At 37.6% G+C, this 16827-nt stretch overlaps 1 protein-coding gene across 2 annotated transcripts; it reads left to right on the forward strand.

Annotated features, from left to right (window-relative positions):
- The first annotated feature begins 2234 nt into the window (after positions 1-2234).
- Positions 2235-10146, forward strand: LOC137729452 (ABC transporter B family member 9-like). Of its 2 annotated transcripts, XM_068468404.2 has the most exons (12): positions 2235-2756; positions 3257-3311; positions 3435-3610; positions 5617-5838; positions 5947-6185; positions 6347-6872; positions 6978-7251; positions 7339-8005; positions 8081-8309; positions 8393-8659; positions 8759-9022; positions 9223-10146. In XM_068468404.2, exons 1-12 carry the CDS (start codon positions 2487-2489, stop codon positions 9868-9870), a joined length of 3837 nt encoding a protein of 1278 aa, XP_068324505.2. In that variant the 5' UTR covers positions 2235-2486; the 3' UTR covers positions 9871-10146. The 2 variants fall into 2 exon arrangements, with proteins under 2 accessions (XP_068324505.2, XP_088534536.1); XM_088678410.1 differs by having other exon boundaries at positions 8393-9022.
- Positions 10147-16827: the final 6681 nt, after the last annotated feature.

Genomic DNA, 16827 nt, shown 5'->3' on the forward strand with positions numbered 1-16827 from the left:
AAGTAACATTTAATATGAAAGTTAACTACAATTGAGTGAGAAAAAACACGTAAAAGATGATTAAGTGTATAATGAGCATATTTAAATAATAAAACATATGTTCAAATGCTCCTTAGTTCGGATAAGATATGGTAACAGAAGTAATGAGATTCATCATTCACCTAGTTTGGTACCATTTAAATAAATAAAAAATTACGCATGTGATATACTTTCCTTAGTTCCTATTCAATATGTAGCATATCAAAAGAATAAACAAATTATTAGTTACTTTTGTAAAACTATATAGATATCAATTGACACTAACTTGCTAATTGGCAGAATTTTGTACCTCAAGTTGCTGCTTCAATGTTTCGATTGAAGAAGAAACTCTCATACTGATTTCTTTATTATCAAACGATGTAATTGTTTTTCTAGTGTTGAAATGATTATGCCTATTTAAAAACAAAAATTTGCTTTTGAGTCTTATATCGATTCTCTCTTCTCAACATATACTAGTAAAGAGCATACATTTTGTGTGTGTGAACAATTTCTCTTAATAAGTGTATATTTTTTTCTTAATATTATATAATTACTGTTTTGTCATAAGAAAAATAGGTATATGATTGTTATTTTCTCAAAAAAAAAAAAAAAAGAGGGTAAAATAGGAAAAATAGGGATATGATTGTCATTTTGTCAAAAGGTACAAAATTAAAGCCTCTTCAACCGCTCACCTCCTCCCACGTTCTCCTCAAGTGCAACCGCTTCAGTTCATTCTAACTATCCAAAAAACATCATGATTTCACTTACGTGTATGAAAAAAAATGATGGTGGGACAATTTCTCTTAATAAGTGCATATTTTTTGTCACATCTCGACCCGGGCTCCACCACATCCTGGGCTTAACTCTGCCGTAGCACGATATTGTCTGCTTTGGGCCCCGACCACGCCCTCACGGTTTTGTTTCTAGGAACTCACATGAGAAGTTCCTAGTGGGTCAGCCCATCCTGGGATTGCTCTCACCTGAACTCGCTTAACTTCGAAGTTCTGATGAACTTTGAAGCTAGTGAGCTCCCAAAAGGCCTCGTGCTATATGGAGGTGGGCATGTACATATAAGACACATCACTCCCTATTTGTTGGTCGATGTGAGATGTTACATTTTTTATCTTATGTAAATATTTTGGTACAAAATTAATATTTTGCCCTCCTTATGTAAAAATTGTGTATAAAAAATGAGGGAAAATAGGAAAAAAAGGAGAAAAATTCAAAATTACTATTTTGCCCTCATCATGTCAACATTGTGTATAAAAAATGAAGGTAAAATAGGAAAAAATTGGGTAAAAATTGGACAAGGTCTCTTCTCTTAATAGAATAGAATAGATAACAAAAAACTTGCGAACTATTTGACACAATTGACGCGATTATGTTATTTTTTAAATTTTGTTACTACTAATCCAAATGGTCAAAGTCTTCCTTTGATAGACACTATGTTGTCAAAGAGAAAATTTTTAATCTGTCGAAAACACGATTAGTATACGAAATGTAATAATATAATTTGTTATCTCTCTTTTCAAGTTTTCAGCTAATTATATTTTTATAATTGATGTATAGATTCGTGTTTCTAGCACACTTAAAATTTCTTGATGGGAAGAATTCACATAATTAATGACGCAGAACATATGAAGGCCAGATCATTTTCTGTTGCTTTTGCATGCGGTCCGTCGGTCTGTCCCCTCTTCCTTTCTTTCTCACAAATCTCAACAGTTTAAAGGTCATTCAAACGAATCCCATAGTCATATTCGGTTTTTCTCGTAAATGTGCTTTTAGAGTTGTTTTATTTAAACAAAAATTTGTAAAATTGAAGATGCACGTTGGTGCAAGTTTAATTTTTATCGATTTTTCATGCTCTTAATTTTTGATAATTTAATCCACTTATAATATTGTTTGTCAACAAATAAAAACTTTATTTTTTGGTTAACAATAGTAATTCTTGTTAAATTGGATTTCAATTAAACTAAATAGAGAGAGGAAAATAGAAATTTCGACAAAAACAAAAGAGAGGAAAGGAGAAAAAGGAGCCGTAGAGTGAGGAAGCGATAAAAATCAACGTAGTAGCTGATTAGTAGGACTCTGATGTATATGTTGCATCTAAACACCAAACCATCCTTTGACTAATGACAAATTTTTCAGTTTGATCAAAACATTACTGATTACATTACCTGTTATTATTTAAGTAGAATGATATTTGAATAATATGTATTAGAGAAACACTGAAAAATCTCTAGCTTAGCTAGTTAGTTGTCCTAGTTGTACACAATCTTTTTCCTTTTCCATCTCACCCCACCACACCATAAAGCACATAGGGCACACAAAAAGTTGATATCTTACTTTGTCCTCCTACACAATTCTCCTCATCAAACAACAACAGGGGAGACCGATCATCTTCTAGAGAGAGAGAGAGAGAGAGAGAGAGAGAGAGAGATCGTCTTCTTCGAATTAGGGCAACTGCCATGGAAGGAGGAAGCGGAGGAGGAGATGGGGAAGCAGAAGTTAATAATAATAACGGGTCACAAGCTAAAGCAGATCAAGAAAAGCAGAAAGTCGCCTTCTATAAACTCTTCGCGTTTGCAGACCGTTTGGACATTGCGTTGATGATCGTTGGAACGATATCTGCGGTGGGGAATGGTCTGTCGCAGCCGCTCATGACTCTTGTGTTTGGTAATCTTATCAACACCTTTGGTTCCACCGATCCTGGTCACATCGTTCCCATGATCTCTAAGGTATATATATACATGTTTATACATACATGCATTCGTATTCTTGGTTACAAGAACATCAAGATGCTTGGTTTTCTGGGTTTTTTTTCCTCCTTCTTCTGAATACAACGAGATTTTGGGTTTCTGAGTTTTCTGGATTCTTTGATTGGAATAGACACATGCAGGTTTATTTCTCTTTTTTTTTTTTGGTAAAGATAATATATTTATTTCTCTTTTTTTGGTAAAGATTATATTTATTTCTCGAAACACTGAAAATCTTTAGAATTCAAAAAGTGTACAGCTTTCTTTGCGTTTCTTGAAAGTTGAAAAGAGCCCTATTGTTTTATCTTTTTCCATAAAAAGGAAAATCTATATTTCTTTCAGTCACAGTAAGCCAAAAATCACGGCGACCAAAAAATGTGAATACGGTATCAAACAAAACCACTTTTTCTAGGTTACTTCTCATGCATGTCCTTCTTTCAAAGTGATATTTTCTCGATTTTTTTTTAATTTTTTTTTTGCAGGTGTCTCTAAAATTTGTGTACTTGGCCATTGGCACTGGAGCTGCAGCACTTCTACGTAAGTCTCAATAATTCTAATTTTTTTTTCTATTTTTCTTCCTCCATTAATTTTTTTAATCGGGTTTAATTCTTTGATTAATTACACCAGTAGGTTGATTAAATTGTTTGTGTGAATTTGCAGAGGTGGCATGTTGGATGGTGACAGGAGAAAGGCAGGCTGCTAGAATTAGAGGCAAGTACATGAAGGCAATCCTAAGGCAGGACATTGGCTTCTTTGACACTGAAACTAGCACTGGAGAGATCATTGGCAGGATGTCTGGGGACACCATTCTAATTCAAGAAGCCATGGGGGAAAAGGTAATTAACTTACTAATTAGTTTTTTGGTTAACTGCTAATTAATCTAGCTACTTAACTGGATGACTTCATTTCCTGTGCCCTATTTACTCTCTTCCTTCTCATTCATTGATCTAAGACAACTCTTAACCGATTAAAGGCACCTGATTAATATTTAACTTTTAATTCAAGACAGTTGGGCAAAGGTCCTTAAATTTGCCCTCCAACTAAGTCTTGTTGCAGATTTCATCCTTTGAAGTTCTTCATTTCTGGGTTTTAATTCATGTTGTTCTTGTTATGTAATAGATGATTAGGATTATAACATTTTAAGAGTGTGTGTCAGCTGTCATAGTAGTTGTGAGTGTTTAAGTGATTATGTGTGTGCACGTGATCGAACTCATGCTGCAAATGTCAGGGAATTGCAACGCCTATCTTCCCTTAGTTGCAACATGAGTTCGATTGAGGGAATTGCAACGTTGGGGGGTAAAGAAAAGTAATGACTTTAAATAGGATTGTCCCACTGTAGCTAATACTTATGCCTTTTGTGGTAAAACACCACACTTGACGGATTGGGCAGGTGGTAAAGTTGGGGACAGTATCAATGTCGTTAGAGTGGGGCATCCTGAGCCCGTCGATCTAAAAATTTTCAACATGGTATCAGAGCCCACGGTTACGGGCTCGTGCAAGAGTGTTTAAGTGAGTGTGTGTTGTGCACATGATTGCACTCACGCTGCAAGTGTGAGGGAAATGCAATGGCTATATTCCCTTAGTGTTGGAGCAATTTTAGAAAATATGAGAATAATAAAAGAATTTTAATGATAATAATCATAAAGAAATTCATAACAATCAAGATTAATATAAACAACTAGAGAGAAAGTAAGAAATACTGACAAAGTTGGAGATTGAGGCTTCCATAATGCAATGTCCTAAAGATAGAATTTCACCTCTACTCTTGTGCTTGTAGGTAGGTAGGCGTCTGTCTCTCAGGATTCAACAATCTATAATCCGAAGTCAAAATACTTCAATTTTCGGACTTTGGCGAACCCAATATACTTCATATTCTCAAGACACGACTCGGAATTTGACTAACAATGATCGAGAGAAACAAAGTGGGGAAACCCTATTTCTCAAAATTAAAAATTAACTCTAATTTTCTCTACCTTTAAAGATAATGGTTTCATGGGTTTATATAGAAGTTAGAACCCATTGTGTTGTTTGGTGAAAAGATGCAACTTTGCATCTATGTAACCTACACCACTCATCAAACTACACAATACAAATAATATGATGCAATTCTTTGCATCAGACACAACACTTCAGAATAAACAAGATTGCTTTTTTTACTTAATATTTTGAAATTGAATAATAATATCCAATAAACATTATAATATAAATTTCCAGCACTCTTAGTTGCAGACAGTGATGTGTAACAGAATTCAGATCGAATCCAAGGAGCAACGTGCTCCACTTTTCTTCCTCCATTGTTCTCTGTAATTTCAGGTCGCTGAGCTAATCAATTTCTTGAGGATTTCATTTTCAAATCTCATCAAAACAATCCACAAACACATACAAACACTAACACGACAAACTGCCTAAATGGCGCATGAGATTGTGCCGCGAGCTGCTGCTTCCTTGTGCAAGTTCTTTGTCTGACTATACGTCACAAAAGGCAATGTTGTCTAACTGAAAAATGTTAGCAGTATAGAATTAAGTTTTGAAGGGTTCATTTTTTATAACCTTTTGTTAATTATAATTTACTAAATTAGTTTGGTCCCCCTCAACATCTTATAATGTTAGTAAAAAACCCTTCAAATAGCAAGGAAAACCCGTCATCTGTTGTACAATGGCATAATAATACTTGAGTCCGCGGGTTAATTTTTCTGTTCAGATCGGTGCTGTAAGTATATCTGACAATGAAAGGGAGTTTTGAAGGGTTTGTTTGTGAAGAAGTCTTCTTACTTGTGGTATCATTTGGTCTTCAACTTGACATATATGCATTTATAGTGAGGGGTTGGTTAATTTGTGGCAGGTGGGGAAATTTATACAACTTTGTTCTACCTTTCTTGGTGGTTTTATGATTGCTTTTGTCAAAGGGTGGCGCCTAGCCATTGTATTGCTGGCTACCATTCCTGCCATTGTCATTGCTGGGGCAACAATGGCTACTATCATGGCGAGAATGTCATCCCGCGGACAGACTGCTTATGCAGAAGCTGGCAATATAGTAGAACAAACAGTTGGTTCCATTAGAACAGTAAGGCCTTGATGCTTAACCTCTTTAATTCAAATCTTCAGAGTTCATAAATAATTACATTTTATATCTTACTTAATTAGCGTTTGAAAATTAAAAAATGTGTTTCAGGTTGCATCTTTCACTGGGGAGAAGCAAGCAATTGAAAAGTACAACCGGAAGCTAAAAGTTGCTTACAATACTATGGTTCAACAAGGGCTAGTCACAGGGCTTGGGCTCGGAATATTTATGCTCGTCATCTTCTGCACGTACGCGCTTGCGGTATGGTATGGATCCAAAATGATCATCAAACATGGATACAATGGAGGCCAAGTTATTAATGTTATATTTGCACTCATGACTGGCGGAATGTAAGTATATAGACTGGTTTTCCTGATTTGGTAATGGCATGATATATTATAGAACCATGTTCAATGTGCATGCTTAACTATCTTTCGTAAATGTTTTCATGAATGTAGATGATGACATTTTTCACTTTCTGAAACATTTTCATTGTGGTTTGTTCGATTAGGTCACTCGGTCAGGCATCACCATCGTTGAATGCATTCGCATCAGGGAAAGCTGCTGCATATAAAATGTTTGAGACCATCAGCCGAAATCCAACTATCGATCCCTACGATGCAAGTGGAATTGTATTGCAAGATGTTAAAGGTGATGTCGAACTCAAAGACGTGTATTTCAGGTACCCTGCCAGACCAGACGTGAAGATCTTTGTTGGGTTCTCATTATATGTTCCAAGTGGCACAACCACTGCTTTGGTTGGGCAGAGTGGAAGTGGGAAGTCGACAGTGATCGGGCTAGTAGAAAGGTTTTATGATCCAGAAATCGGTGAAGTACTTATAGATGGTGTGGACTTGAAGAAGTTGCAGCTTAAAGCGATAAGGGAGAAGATCGGGCTGGTTAGTCAGGAACCGAACCTCTTTACAACAACTATAAGGGAGAACATAAAATATGGGAAGGATGATGCAACTGATGAGGAGATTAGAAGAGCAACTGAGCTCGCAAATGCAGCAAAATTCATTGATAAGCTACCCCAGGTAAACCGACTTTTTTATGCAGTTTTTCATGATCTTATAAAGTTCTATTTGACCTTTTTTTTGGAGATTGGTATCTGTAATATAAAATCCTGCTTTCCTTTCCAGGGGATCGACACAATGGTAGGTGAGCACGGGACATCTCTATCTGGTGGACAAAAGCAGAGAATTGCAATTGCAAGAGCCATTCTAAAGAACCCGAGAATTCTTCTTCTCGATGAAGCAACAAGCGCGCTGGATGCTGAGTCCGAAAAGATTGTTCAAGATGCACTGGTGAACTTGATGTCAAATCGCACAACCATAGTTGTTGCGCATCGCTTGACAACTATTAGGAATGCTGATTGCATAGCAGTGGTGCACAGAGGCAAAATTGTTGAAAAAGGTGAGTACAATACGCGTGCCAATCTATCATTCTCAAATTTCAACAAACTTGATCCTTAAGCTAACTTTTCCATTGGATTGGTTATAGGGACTCATAATGAGTTGACCAAAGATCCAGAAGGGGCTTACAGCCAATTAATCCGCCTGCAAGAAGGATCAAAAGTTGACAACGAAGCACAAACCTCTGATCCGAATAGAATGGACACCAGCCTAGATACAGATAGGACTTTGCTCAGCTCTGGGAGCCGGAGATTGTCAATGAGGAGGTCTATAAGCAGAGGCTCATCAGGTAATCGGCACTCATTTACCATTGGCTTTGGCATTCCCGGTCCAGTTGATATCCAAGAGAGTGAAGTAGGACACGAGGATGATCACGACAGACCTAAAGCTGATCCTGAAAAGCGCAAAACAGTTTCTATCCGAAGGCTGGCTGCACTTAACAAACCTGAGGCTCCAGTTTTGCTTATAGGAGCCATTGCTGCAGCAGCGCATGGAGTAATTTTCCCTATCTTTGCGTTACTACTCTCGAAAGCCATTAGAATGTTCTACGAACCGCCCAATGAGCTAAGGCATGATTCCAGAAAATGGGCGTTAGTTTATGTCGGTTTAGGTTGCGCTGCTTTGTTGGTGATTCCTGTGCAGAATTTCTTCTTTGGAGTTGCAGGTGGGAAATTAGTGGAGCGAATTCGTGCCTTGTCATTCCAGAAGGTTGTGCACCAGCAAGTCAGTTGGTTTGATGACCCTGCAAATTCAAGGTATGTTAAATGAAAAAGTAATTTTCGCGAGCTATGAACTCTCAATATTTCAACTGAAATCTTTTGTTCTTTCAGCGGTGCGATTGGTGCAAGGTTATCTACGGATGCTTCAACCATTAAGAGTCTTGTTGGTGACGCCTTAGCGTTGATTGTGCAGAATATAGCAACAATCATCGCAGGGCTGATTATAGGTTTCACAGCTAACTGGAAACTGACGCTGGTAGTTTTAGCCGTTTCGCCGTTGATGCTTCTGCAAGGAACACTTCAGGCAAAATTTCTTAAAGGGTTTAGTGCAGATGCCAAGGTGAGAGTCTTGCCCCAAGAGTTTTTTATTTTGTCAAATAAAAAATTTGTTGAATGTACTTGTAACGTTTTGAATATCTGCAGCTTATGTATGAAGAAGCCAGTCAAGTGGCAAACGATGCGATTGGTAGCATCCGAACGGTTGCATCTTTTTGTTCTGAGAAGAAGGTGATGGAGGCATACGAGAAGAAATGTGAGGGTCCGTTGAGGCAAGGAGTACGGTTAGGAGTAGTAAGTGGTTCGGGTTTTGGCTTTTCATTCTTCTTAATGTTCTGCACAAATGCGTTGATATTCTATATTGGAGCTATTCTTGTGAAACATGGTCAAGCTACATTTGAACAAGTATTCAAGGTGATATTTTTGCTCTTACAGTTCCTTAACTTCTTCGACAAGTGCTCCTGCTCTAACTCTAATCATTCGTTGTTTTTTTTTTTTTTTGTTTATTTGCAGGTTTTCTTCGCTGTAACACTCTCTGCAATAGGTGTCTCACAATCTACTAGCATGGCCCCTGACTCTAACAAAGCCAAGGACTCATCGGCTTCGATATTTCAAATTCTCGACAGCAAACCTAAGATTGACTCGAGTAGTAATGAAGGCGTAACGTTATCACATTTAATTGGAGACATTGAGCTTGAGCATGTCAGCTTTAAGTATCCTATGCGCCCGGATGTGCAGATATTCAGAGATATTTGTTTGAAGATGCCATCTGGAAAGGTAATTACCACCACTAGTGAGTCTGTCTATTTTGTTTATTTGCATTTGAGTTATGGGAACTGGTTTCTGCAACACCGCTGTTTTGGCATTTGAATTTAATAAATCAAAGGAGAATCAAGGGAAAAAAGTAAATAGGGTGTGCCGAAATCTCTTCCCTTCAGTCATATATATGCAAACTTAGCTTAAAATTCTATCCGCAGACTGTTGCTTTGGTTGGAGAGAGTGGCAGCGGGAAATCAACGGTAATAGGCCTCATAGAGAGATTCTACGATCCTGATTCAGGTCGCGTACTATTAGACGGAGTAGAAATCCAAAAGTTCAAGCTAAACTGGCTGAGGCAGCAGATAGGGTTGGTTGGTCAAGAACCAGTTCTCTTCAACGAATCCATTCGTGCCAACATTGCATATGGCAAGCCAGGAGATGTTACCGAGGAAGAAATCATAGCAGCGACCACAGCAGCTAACGTGCACAATGTCATATCTTCATTGCCTCAAGGCTACGACACCTCAGTAGGTGAACGAGGGGTTCAACTATCAGGAGGTCAGAAGCAAAGAATTGCCATTGCGAGGGCTATACTCAAGGACCCGAAAATCCTTCTACTTGATGAAGCTACAAGTGCACTGGATGCAGAGTCCGAACGCAAAGTGCAAGACGCATTGGACAGGGTTATGGTGAATAGAACAACAGTTGTAGTTGCGCACCGCCTTAGCACGATAAAAGGAGCAGATATAATCGCGGTGGTGAAGAATGGCGTGATTGCAGAGAAGGGAAGCCATGATTTCCTAATGAAGATCACTGACGGGGCTTATGCTTCTTTGGTGGCACTTAATTCCAGCTCAAATACATAAGTAGATAAAGAACTTAGACAACCAGAATCCGAGTATATATTTGGTATTACATACCTAAGGCACACATTGCAGTGGATGGATGTGTGACTGCAGAAACTGTAAGCTAAAGATGTTTAAGTTTGTGTTTGGACATGAGTTTAGTACTTAATCACGCTTTGTGGCACGTTAAATGGATGCCACTGAAGAGTGTTTAAGGTTAAGTGTTGGTTTGGTGTAAGTTATTTAAGGCTACCTGGCTGCCTATCTAATATAATTTCGTGTTCCTGATTGTTTGTAGTGATGTTTGGTTCCAATATAATTTCTGTAAGAATAAACTAGACTTAAAAGATTAATACACTAGCCAAGAACACAATGATTAATCAACTAAATCACAACCCTTAAATTATGTATGTAATATAAGTGTAAGAACTGCAGCAATTATACCAGCGCATACCTACATACATGTTCATGGATGAAGAAGCCATGAAAACCTGCACACAACCTTCTCCTCTTTGTAAAACTCAATGCTCTCCAAGTTATAGGTAATTGGAACAATAAGAGCATGCTTTGTGAGAGCAGGGGCTTGTGGTTTTATACTACAAGACCTGGATCACCCCATAACAATCCTACAAGGAATACAAGACTGCATTCCTTATATCAGTATGAGTCCTATAAACGAGCAAACACAAGAATCCTCAATATACCAATATGATTGGATTAACTATTGTCAACATGATTTAGACTTCTTTATAATATCAATTATTCCAAGACTTGTAAGAATCATACTCATACTCTTACATTCTCCCACTTGAGTATGATTCATCACAACAGATAATCATCTCAAATTATTATAAAGGTGATCACATAAGTCATTCATCAACACAATAGTACATAGACACAACTAGCTTACATAAGCCAAAACAATGAATTTATAATTACATCTACAATACAAAATACAGATTTAACTTACAAATCACAATGTTAAGTTCATGTTCATAGCAATGTATCTAAGCTCAAGAGTGAACCAAGACGTCTACTACCACTCATATAGCCCAAAATTAATATAAAAAAATACCAAACATTCTTGACAGTAAGTTGTCAACTTAAAATTATTCATAATTGTATGAATAAACACACCTATGCATTTTAAAGTGTCACATCCCGGCCCAGGGGGGACCACTTCCCGGGCCAGTTCCACCACCGTAGCACGATATTGTCCGCTTTGGGCTTACCATTCTCTCACGGTTTTGTTTTTGGGAACTCATGAGCAACTTCCCAGTGGGTCACCCATCATGGGATTGCTCTAGCCCTCTTCTCGCTTAACTTCGGAGTTTCTACGGAACCCGAAGCCAGTGAGGTCCCAAAAGGCCTCGTGCTAGGTAGGGATGAGAATATACACTTAAGGATCACTTCCCTGGACGATGTGGGATGTTACAATCCACCCCCCTTAGGGGCCCGACGTCCTCATCGGCACACCATAGCCAAGGTTAGGCTCTGATACCAATTTGTCAAATCCCGGCCCGGGGCGGATCACTTCCCGGGCCCACTCCACCACCATAGCACGATATTGTCCGCTTTGGGCTTACCATTCCCTCACGGTTTTGTTTTTGGGAACTCACAAGCAACTTCCCAGTGGGTCACCCATCATGAGATTGCTCTAGCCCCCTTCTCGCTTAACTTCGGAGTTCCTACAGAACCCGAAGCCAGTGAGCTCCCAAAAGGCCTCGTGCTAGGTAGGGATGAGAATATACATATAAGGATCACTCCCCTGGGCGATGTGGGATGTTACAATCCACCCCCTTAGGGGCCCCACGTCCTCGTCGGCACACATGCGACCAAGGTTAGGCTCTGATACCAATTTGTCACATCCCGGCCCGGGGGGACCACTTCCCGGGCCTGTTCCACCACCGTAGCACGATATTGTCCGCTTTGGGCTTACCATTCCCTCACGGTTTTGTTTTTGGGAACTCATGAGCAACTTCCCAGTGGGTCACCCATCATGGGATTGCTCTAGCCCTCTTCTCGCTTAACTTCGGAGTTCCTACGGAACCCAAAGCCAGTGAGCTCCTAAAAGGCCTTGTGCTAGGTAGGGATGAGAATATACACTTAAGGATCACTTCCCTGGGCGATGTGGGATGTTACATAAAGTATTGAACTTAAGAATCTTTTCTGTTACATCGCAGAATTAACTCAAAAGTCACAACATACTTAATTTTCACTGTGTAATTATGTGAACCAATATAGCAAAACCAAACCAATTTGCTCCCACTCATCTAGGCTATACTTAACACAAACAAGTTAAGTACAAGTTAATAGCAACTATATTAACTAAAAGTCATTCCAATACAATGAATGACTAATCATAATTCATATGGAAACCAAATTCATTTCCTTTTGAATGCTAACCGACATAATAGGACCCTTCTCATTACTTAAACAAATTAAGTAACGCAAATAATTCAACCAATTGCTTCAATAAAACCATAAACTGGTTTTTAAGCATCCAAATGAATTATAATGGCCGGCCTAAATACTTTTAGCCTTATACTTACATTCAAACATACGATTCTCCCACTTAAGCATAAGCAGACTGCACAACCAATAAAGAAACCGGAGATATGAACCAATTGGTTCCCGATTCCTCACCAATTGCATAATCTCAGTTTAGTCATATACACCTAAACCATTATACAAACAGTCTATGTATCAAAAGATAGTCACAATCCATTTGGAAAAACTTATCTCACATAAACCCAAACTCACTAGTTTCAACAACGATCAAAATCTGAATTGCAAGCACAATATTTTTGCATTCAATTTGATCCTAACTAGTTCAATATCCATCGAGCAAGATCAACTAAAATTTGATACTGTTTGGACATAGAAGCACAAGTTATCTCGATTAAAGCGAGATAATCAAGATCTCAACTTTTTAACAATATGATTTACATATAATAATTCTTTAACAAGATCGACCTGTATCATAATTCAATCTAGTCCAAAAATCAATTGCAAAACAATCTAGTCCAAAAATCAATTGCAAAAATACTAATTGACGCTTCAAAATCTCAAACAATTCCAATCAATAGAAAACCCATAATTTGTCAAAATTTCAAAATTAATATCTTATGAACTTTGAGATCGCATCAAATATGAATTAAAGGATACATACCAATTAATCAGCAAATTTTCATTAAGAGTAGCGGAAGTAAACGAGAAACGAAAATTCCAGACCAAATCTTGCCAATCGATGAGTTCCACTATCACAGCGAAATAGAATGCATTCTTGCCAACAAGACTTCACCAAAACAATTTATATCATTCCATACAAGGAATAAATATTAGAACCTTCACATGTTTTCGGTTATACACTGCAAAGATTGACATTTAGCGAACCCAAAGATTCCAAACTCCATCATTCATATATACCGAAAGCCCCCAAAACATATTATATGTAGTCTAACCAAAACTGGGGATATGAATTACACTCATAATTTTAGAGTCATCATTATGGATACTTGTATAATCTAATTTTGCCTTCTTTTTTTTTATTTTTTTATTTTTAAAATAATAATTCAAAACAGACCAATGCATTGTAACTATATGTATCATGAATACAAACAATGGCATCCAAATCCATTAGTTTAATATTAGAATCGCTTGGTCATTTAGCATACTGGCCCAGACAATATCAATTCATGGAGTACTCGTGCAGTCAGATTGATTCCATTCCAAATTGATATTCATCATATATGTCCCAAAACCAAACAGACAAAAAAGAACGATAGGTGCTGTATATGAACAAGTTTTATCCTCCACCAAGACTAATTTAATCAGAACCATAAACTCTTTAATGAAAAATAAAGAGTATACATAGACTAAATGTTACACTAATTTATTTATGCAGCAAAAGATGATTTTAGACATCCCATATAAATCACAAGTTGGCATCCATAGGGATTTCGAGTTTAATCATGCCCTCATAGTATATATACAAATAATTAAACAGGCATACTCGAAATAGCAAAAGCCCTAATTCATCATGTTCAAACACATCACACTATAATCATGCATATAAGAAAACAATTAATCATGCATGATACAGTGAACTAAGTTACCATCATTGGATTCATATTCGTCAACCCGATTGCAATTCCTCGGCTCCAAATCAACGAAACAAATTATCCATCAATGCCTGAGACCCATCCATGCAGATTGCCATCACTTCAAATTCCCGTAGACCCCATATCATTGAGAGTTAGCAATAAACCAATGTCTCGCCTCCACTTCTTGTAATTACTTCTCCAATGAGAATAAGCAAACTTGCAAGATTAAGTGAAACTGCAGACAATTGAAATCTCAAAAGGAGAACCAAAAGTTCTTGATTTCAATATACTTTCACTTAATACACACTGATATGAACCAACTTAGTCATATATATAGATTTTTCATCATGAATGAAAAGTATATATAGATTAAACAACTCATCAGTGAAGAGACAACTCTCAATGCAGATGTAGATTTCAATTTCAATTAAAACAGGAAACAATAAAACAATGAATGAGTCAAAACCAATATGAAGAATCAGAAAGATAACACGATCTTCGTTCAATGGTTTTTAACAACATAGTTAGTTGATCAGAATACAAGTTTATTCATTACACTAATAATACAAGGAGGATTAATAAACCAAAATCATCTCAATCTGCAGACATCATAATCAACACAGCGGAAACAATAATTTCAAAAATCAAAATTATGATGTTTAAGAGAGATGTATACTGCTATATTACTATACTTATCATCAAATAAGCAAGCATGAAAAAGTTTTCTCAACCCCATATTGACAAAACACGAGTTTCTCCCTTTCCAGACTGATCACAGTAAAAAATTGAACTAAAGGTTATTTCTTAAACGATGTCGTACCACTCGTCTTTAAAAACCAATTAAACAGACTTGTTCTTCAAACCAGTTCGTTTTTGCAATTTTTTAGGAACCAATTTATGATCGAATTTAGTTTTAAAATCCAATGACTCTGATACCACATGTAAGAATAAACTAGACTTAAAAGATTAATACACTAGCCAAGAACACAAGGATTAATCAACTAAATCACAATCCTTAAATTATGTATGTAATATAAGTGTAAGAACTGCAGCAATTATACCAACGCATACCTACAGACATGTTCATGGATGAAGAAGCCATGAAAACCTACACACAACCTTCTCCTCTCTTCAAAACTCAATGCTCTCCAAGTTATAGGTAATTGGAACAATAAGAGCGTGCTTTGTGAAAGTAGGGGCTTGTGGTTTTATACTACAAGACCTGGATCGCCCTATAACAATCCCACAAGGAATACAAGATTGCATTCCTTATATCAGTATGAGTTCTATAAAAGAGCAAAGACAAGAGTCCTCAATATACCAATATGATTGGATTAACTCTTTTCAACATGATTTAGACTTCTTTATAATATCAATTATCCCAAGACTTGTAAGAATCATACTCATACTCTTACAATTTCTTCACACAAGCCTTCACGAACTCATGCTTCTCTCTGTTGGGAGCCACATGAGGTAACCGAGCATACCAATGTTCAAGCTTGAAGCTTCGTTTCTTTCACAAGCAGAGTTTCGAGGAGCCAAATACAACCCAAACTTGAAGGCAAGTTCGAGTTGTTTCAAAACGATTTACAACCCTACAAAACAGCTCAGATTAACAACTCACAAGGCAATCTACCAACTCAAATTATCTAGTGTTCCTTTTTCAAACTCAGGAAAATTTATAGCTTCATTCATTCTTCATTTAATCCAGCAGCCTCCTTCAGTCTAGCTGGATGAGCCGCTTGATCATCCGTCTCCGCTTCCACATCCGTCTTGTTAGTGGTGACATCGCTACTAATATGCCGACTACTGACTACGTCGTTCGTCCTGTCAGTTGAGACAACATTCCTCTCCGGACTTGGATTCTCTGTAAGCGTTATTTTCTTTCACATACCCGACGTGCATGGAGGGAGTTTCGCTCGAGAGAGAACACGCATCAAAATTTGAGGCCAAAGGATGAGCGATTTTTGGATATGTTGAATAATTGGCCAAGTGGCCAAGTGGACAAGTCCAAGAAAACTTTAGATTAAACAAACCAAAAGTGAGGAACACCTTCCTTGTTTTAGGGAGGAAAATAAGGGAAATGTTTGGTTGCTTTTGAAAAAGGTTTTGAAACAACACCCGTGAGTTTTGGTTTTTTCATAATAAAGGGTTTGGTTGCTTTTCCATTTGGTTGTGTGGGAACAAGAGAGAAGGGAGATTTGCAGAGAGTTTTGCAGAGAGAAAGAGGGCAGAGAACAAGGGGTGCCACATCCCCCATTTGAAAAGAGCTCCTCTCTTCGGTTAGTAATCATCCACCAAAGTAGTTGTTGTTGTAATAGCTTTGAGCTATATGTATAGAGAAGAAATTATTCATTATATTTCTTTCTCTATTTGTTTCTTTGGTATGTGAGAGTTATTGGGTGTATTGGGCTTTTGGGTTGTGAGATCACCAACACTTTGTAAACTCCCATTTGGTTGATAGTGGATTATTGGGTGAGCTCCTACTGCTCCGAGGACGTACTCCAGTTACACTGACTGTGGAGGAACCTCGTTAAAATCTTTGTGTCTTTAATATTTTGTTCTTGCATTTTCATTTGATAAATTTCCTGTGGGCTAGCTTGAGTTGGTTCCAAAAGATTTTGGTGCTTTCTTAGCACAACAATTGGTATCAGAGCACTGGTTGCTCTTGGGTACTGTCTAATTGCCAAAAATGTCAGACGGGCAAGATGAGAATCCTTTTGGAAGCAGCTCCGGGTTTGCAAGAACTACGGTGCAAAATGCAAAGTTCGAAGTGGAAAAGTTTGATGGCACAAACAACTTCGGGATGTGGCAATGTGAGGTTAAAGATGTGTTGGCTCAACAAGATCTTCTTGCCGCCTTGGGAGAGAAG

Source organism: Pyrus communis, chromosome 10 (genome assembly GCF_041283825.1).
Source record: "Pyrus communis isolate YQ-2024b chromosome 10, ASM4128382v1, whole genome shotgun sequence".
In the NCBI taxonomy this organism is placed as follows: domain Eukaryota; kingdom Viridiplantae; phylum Streptophyta; class Magnoliopsida; order Rosales; family Rosaceae; genus Pyrus; species Pyrus communis.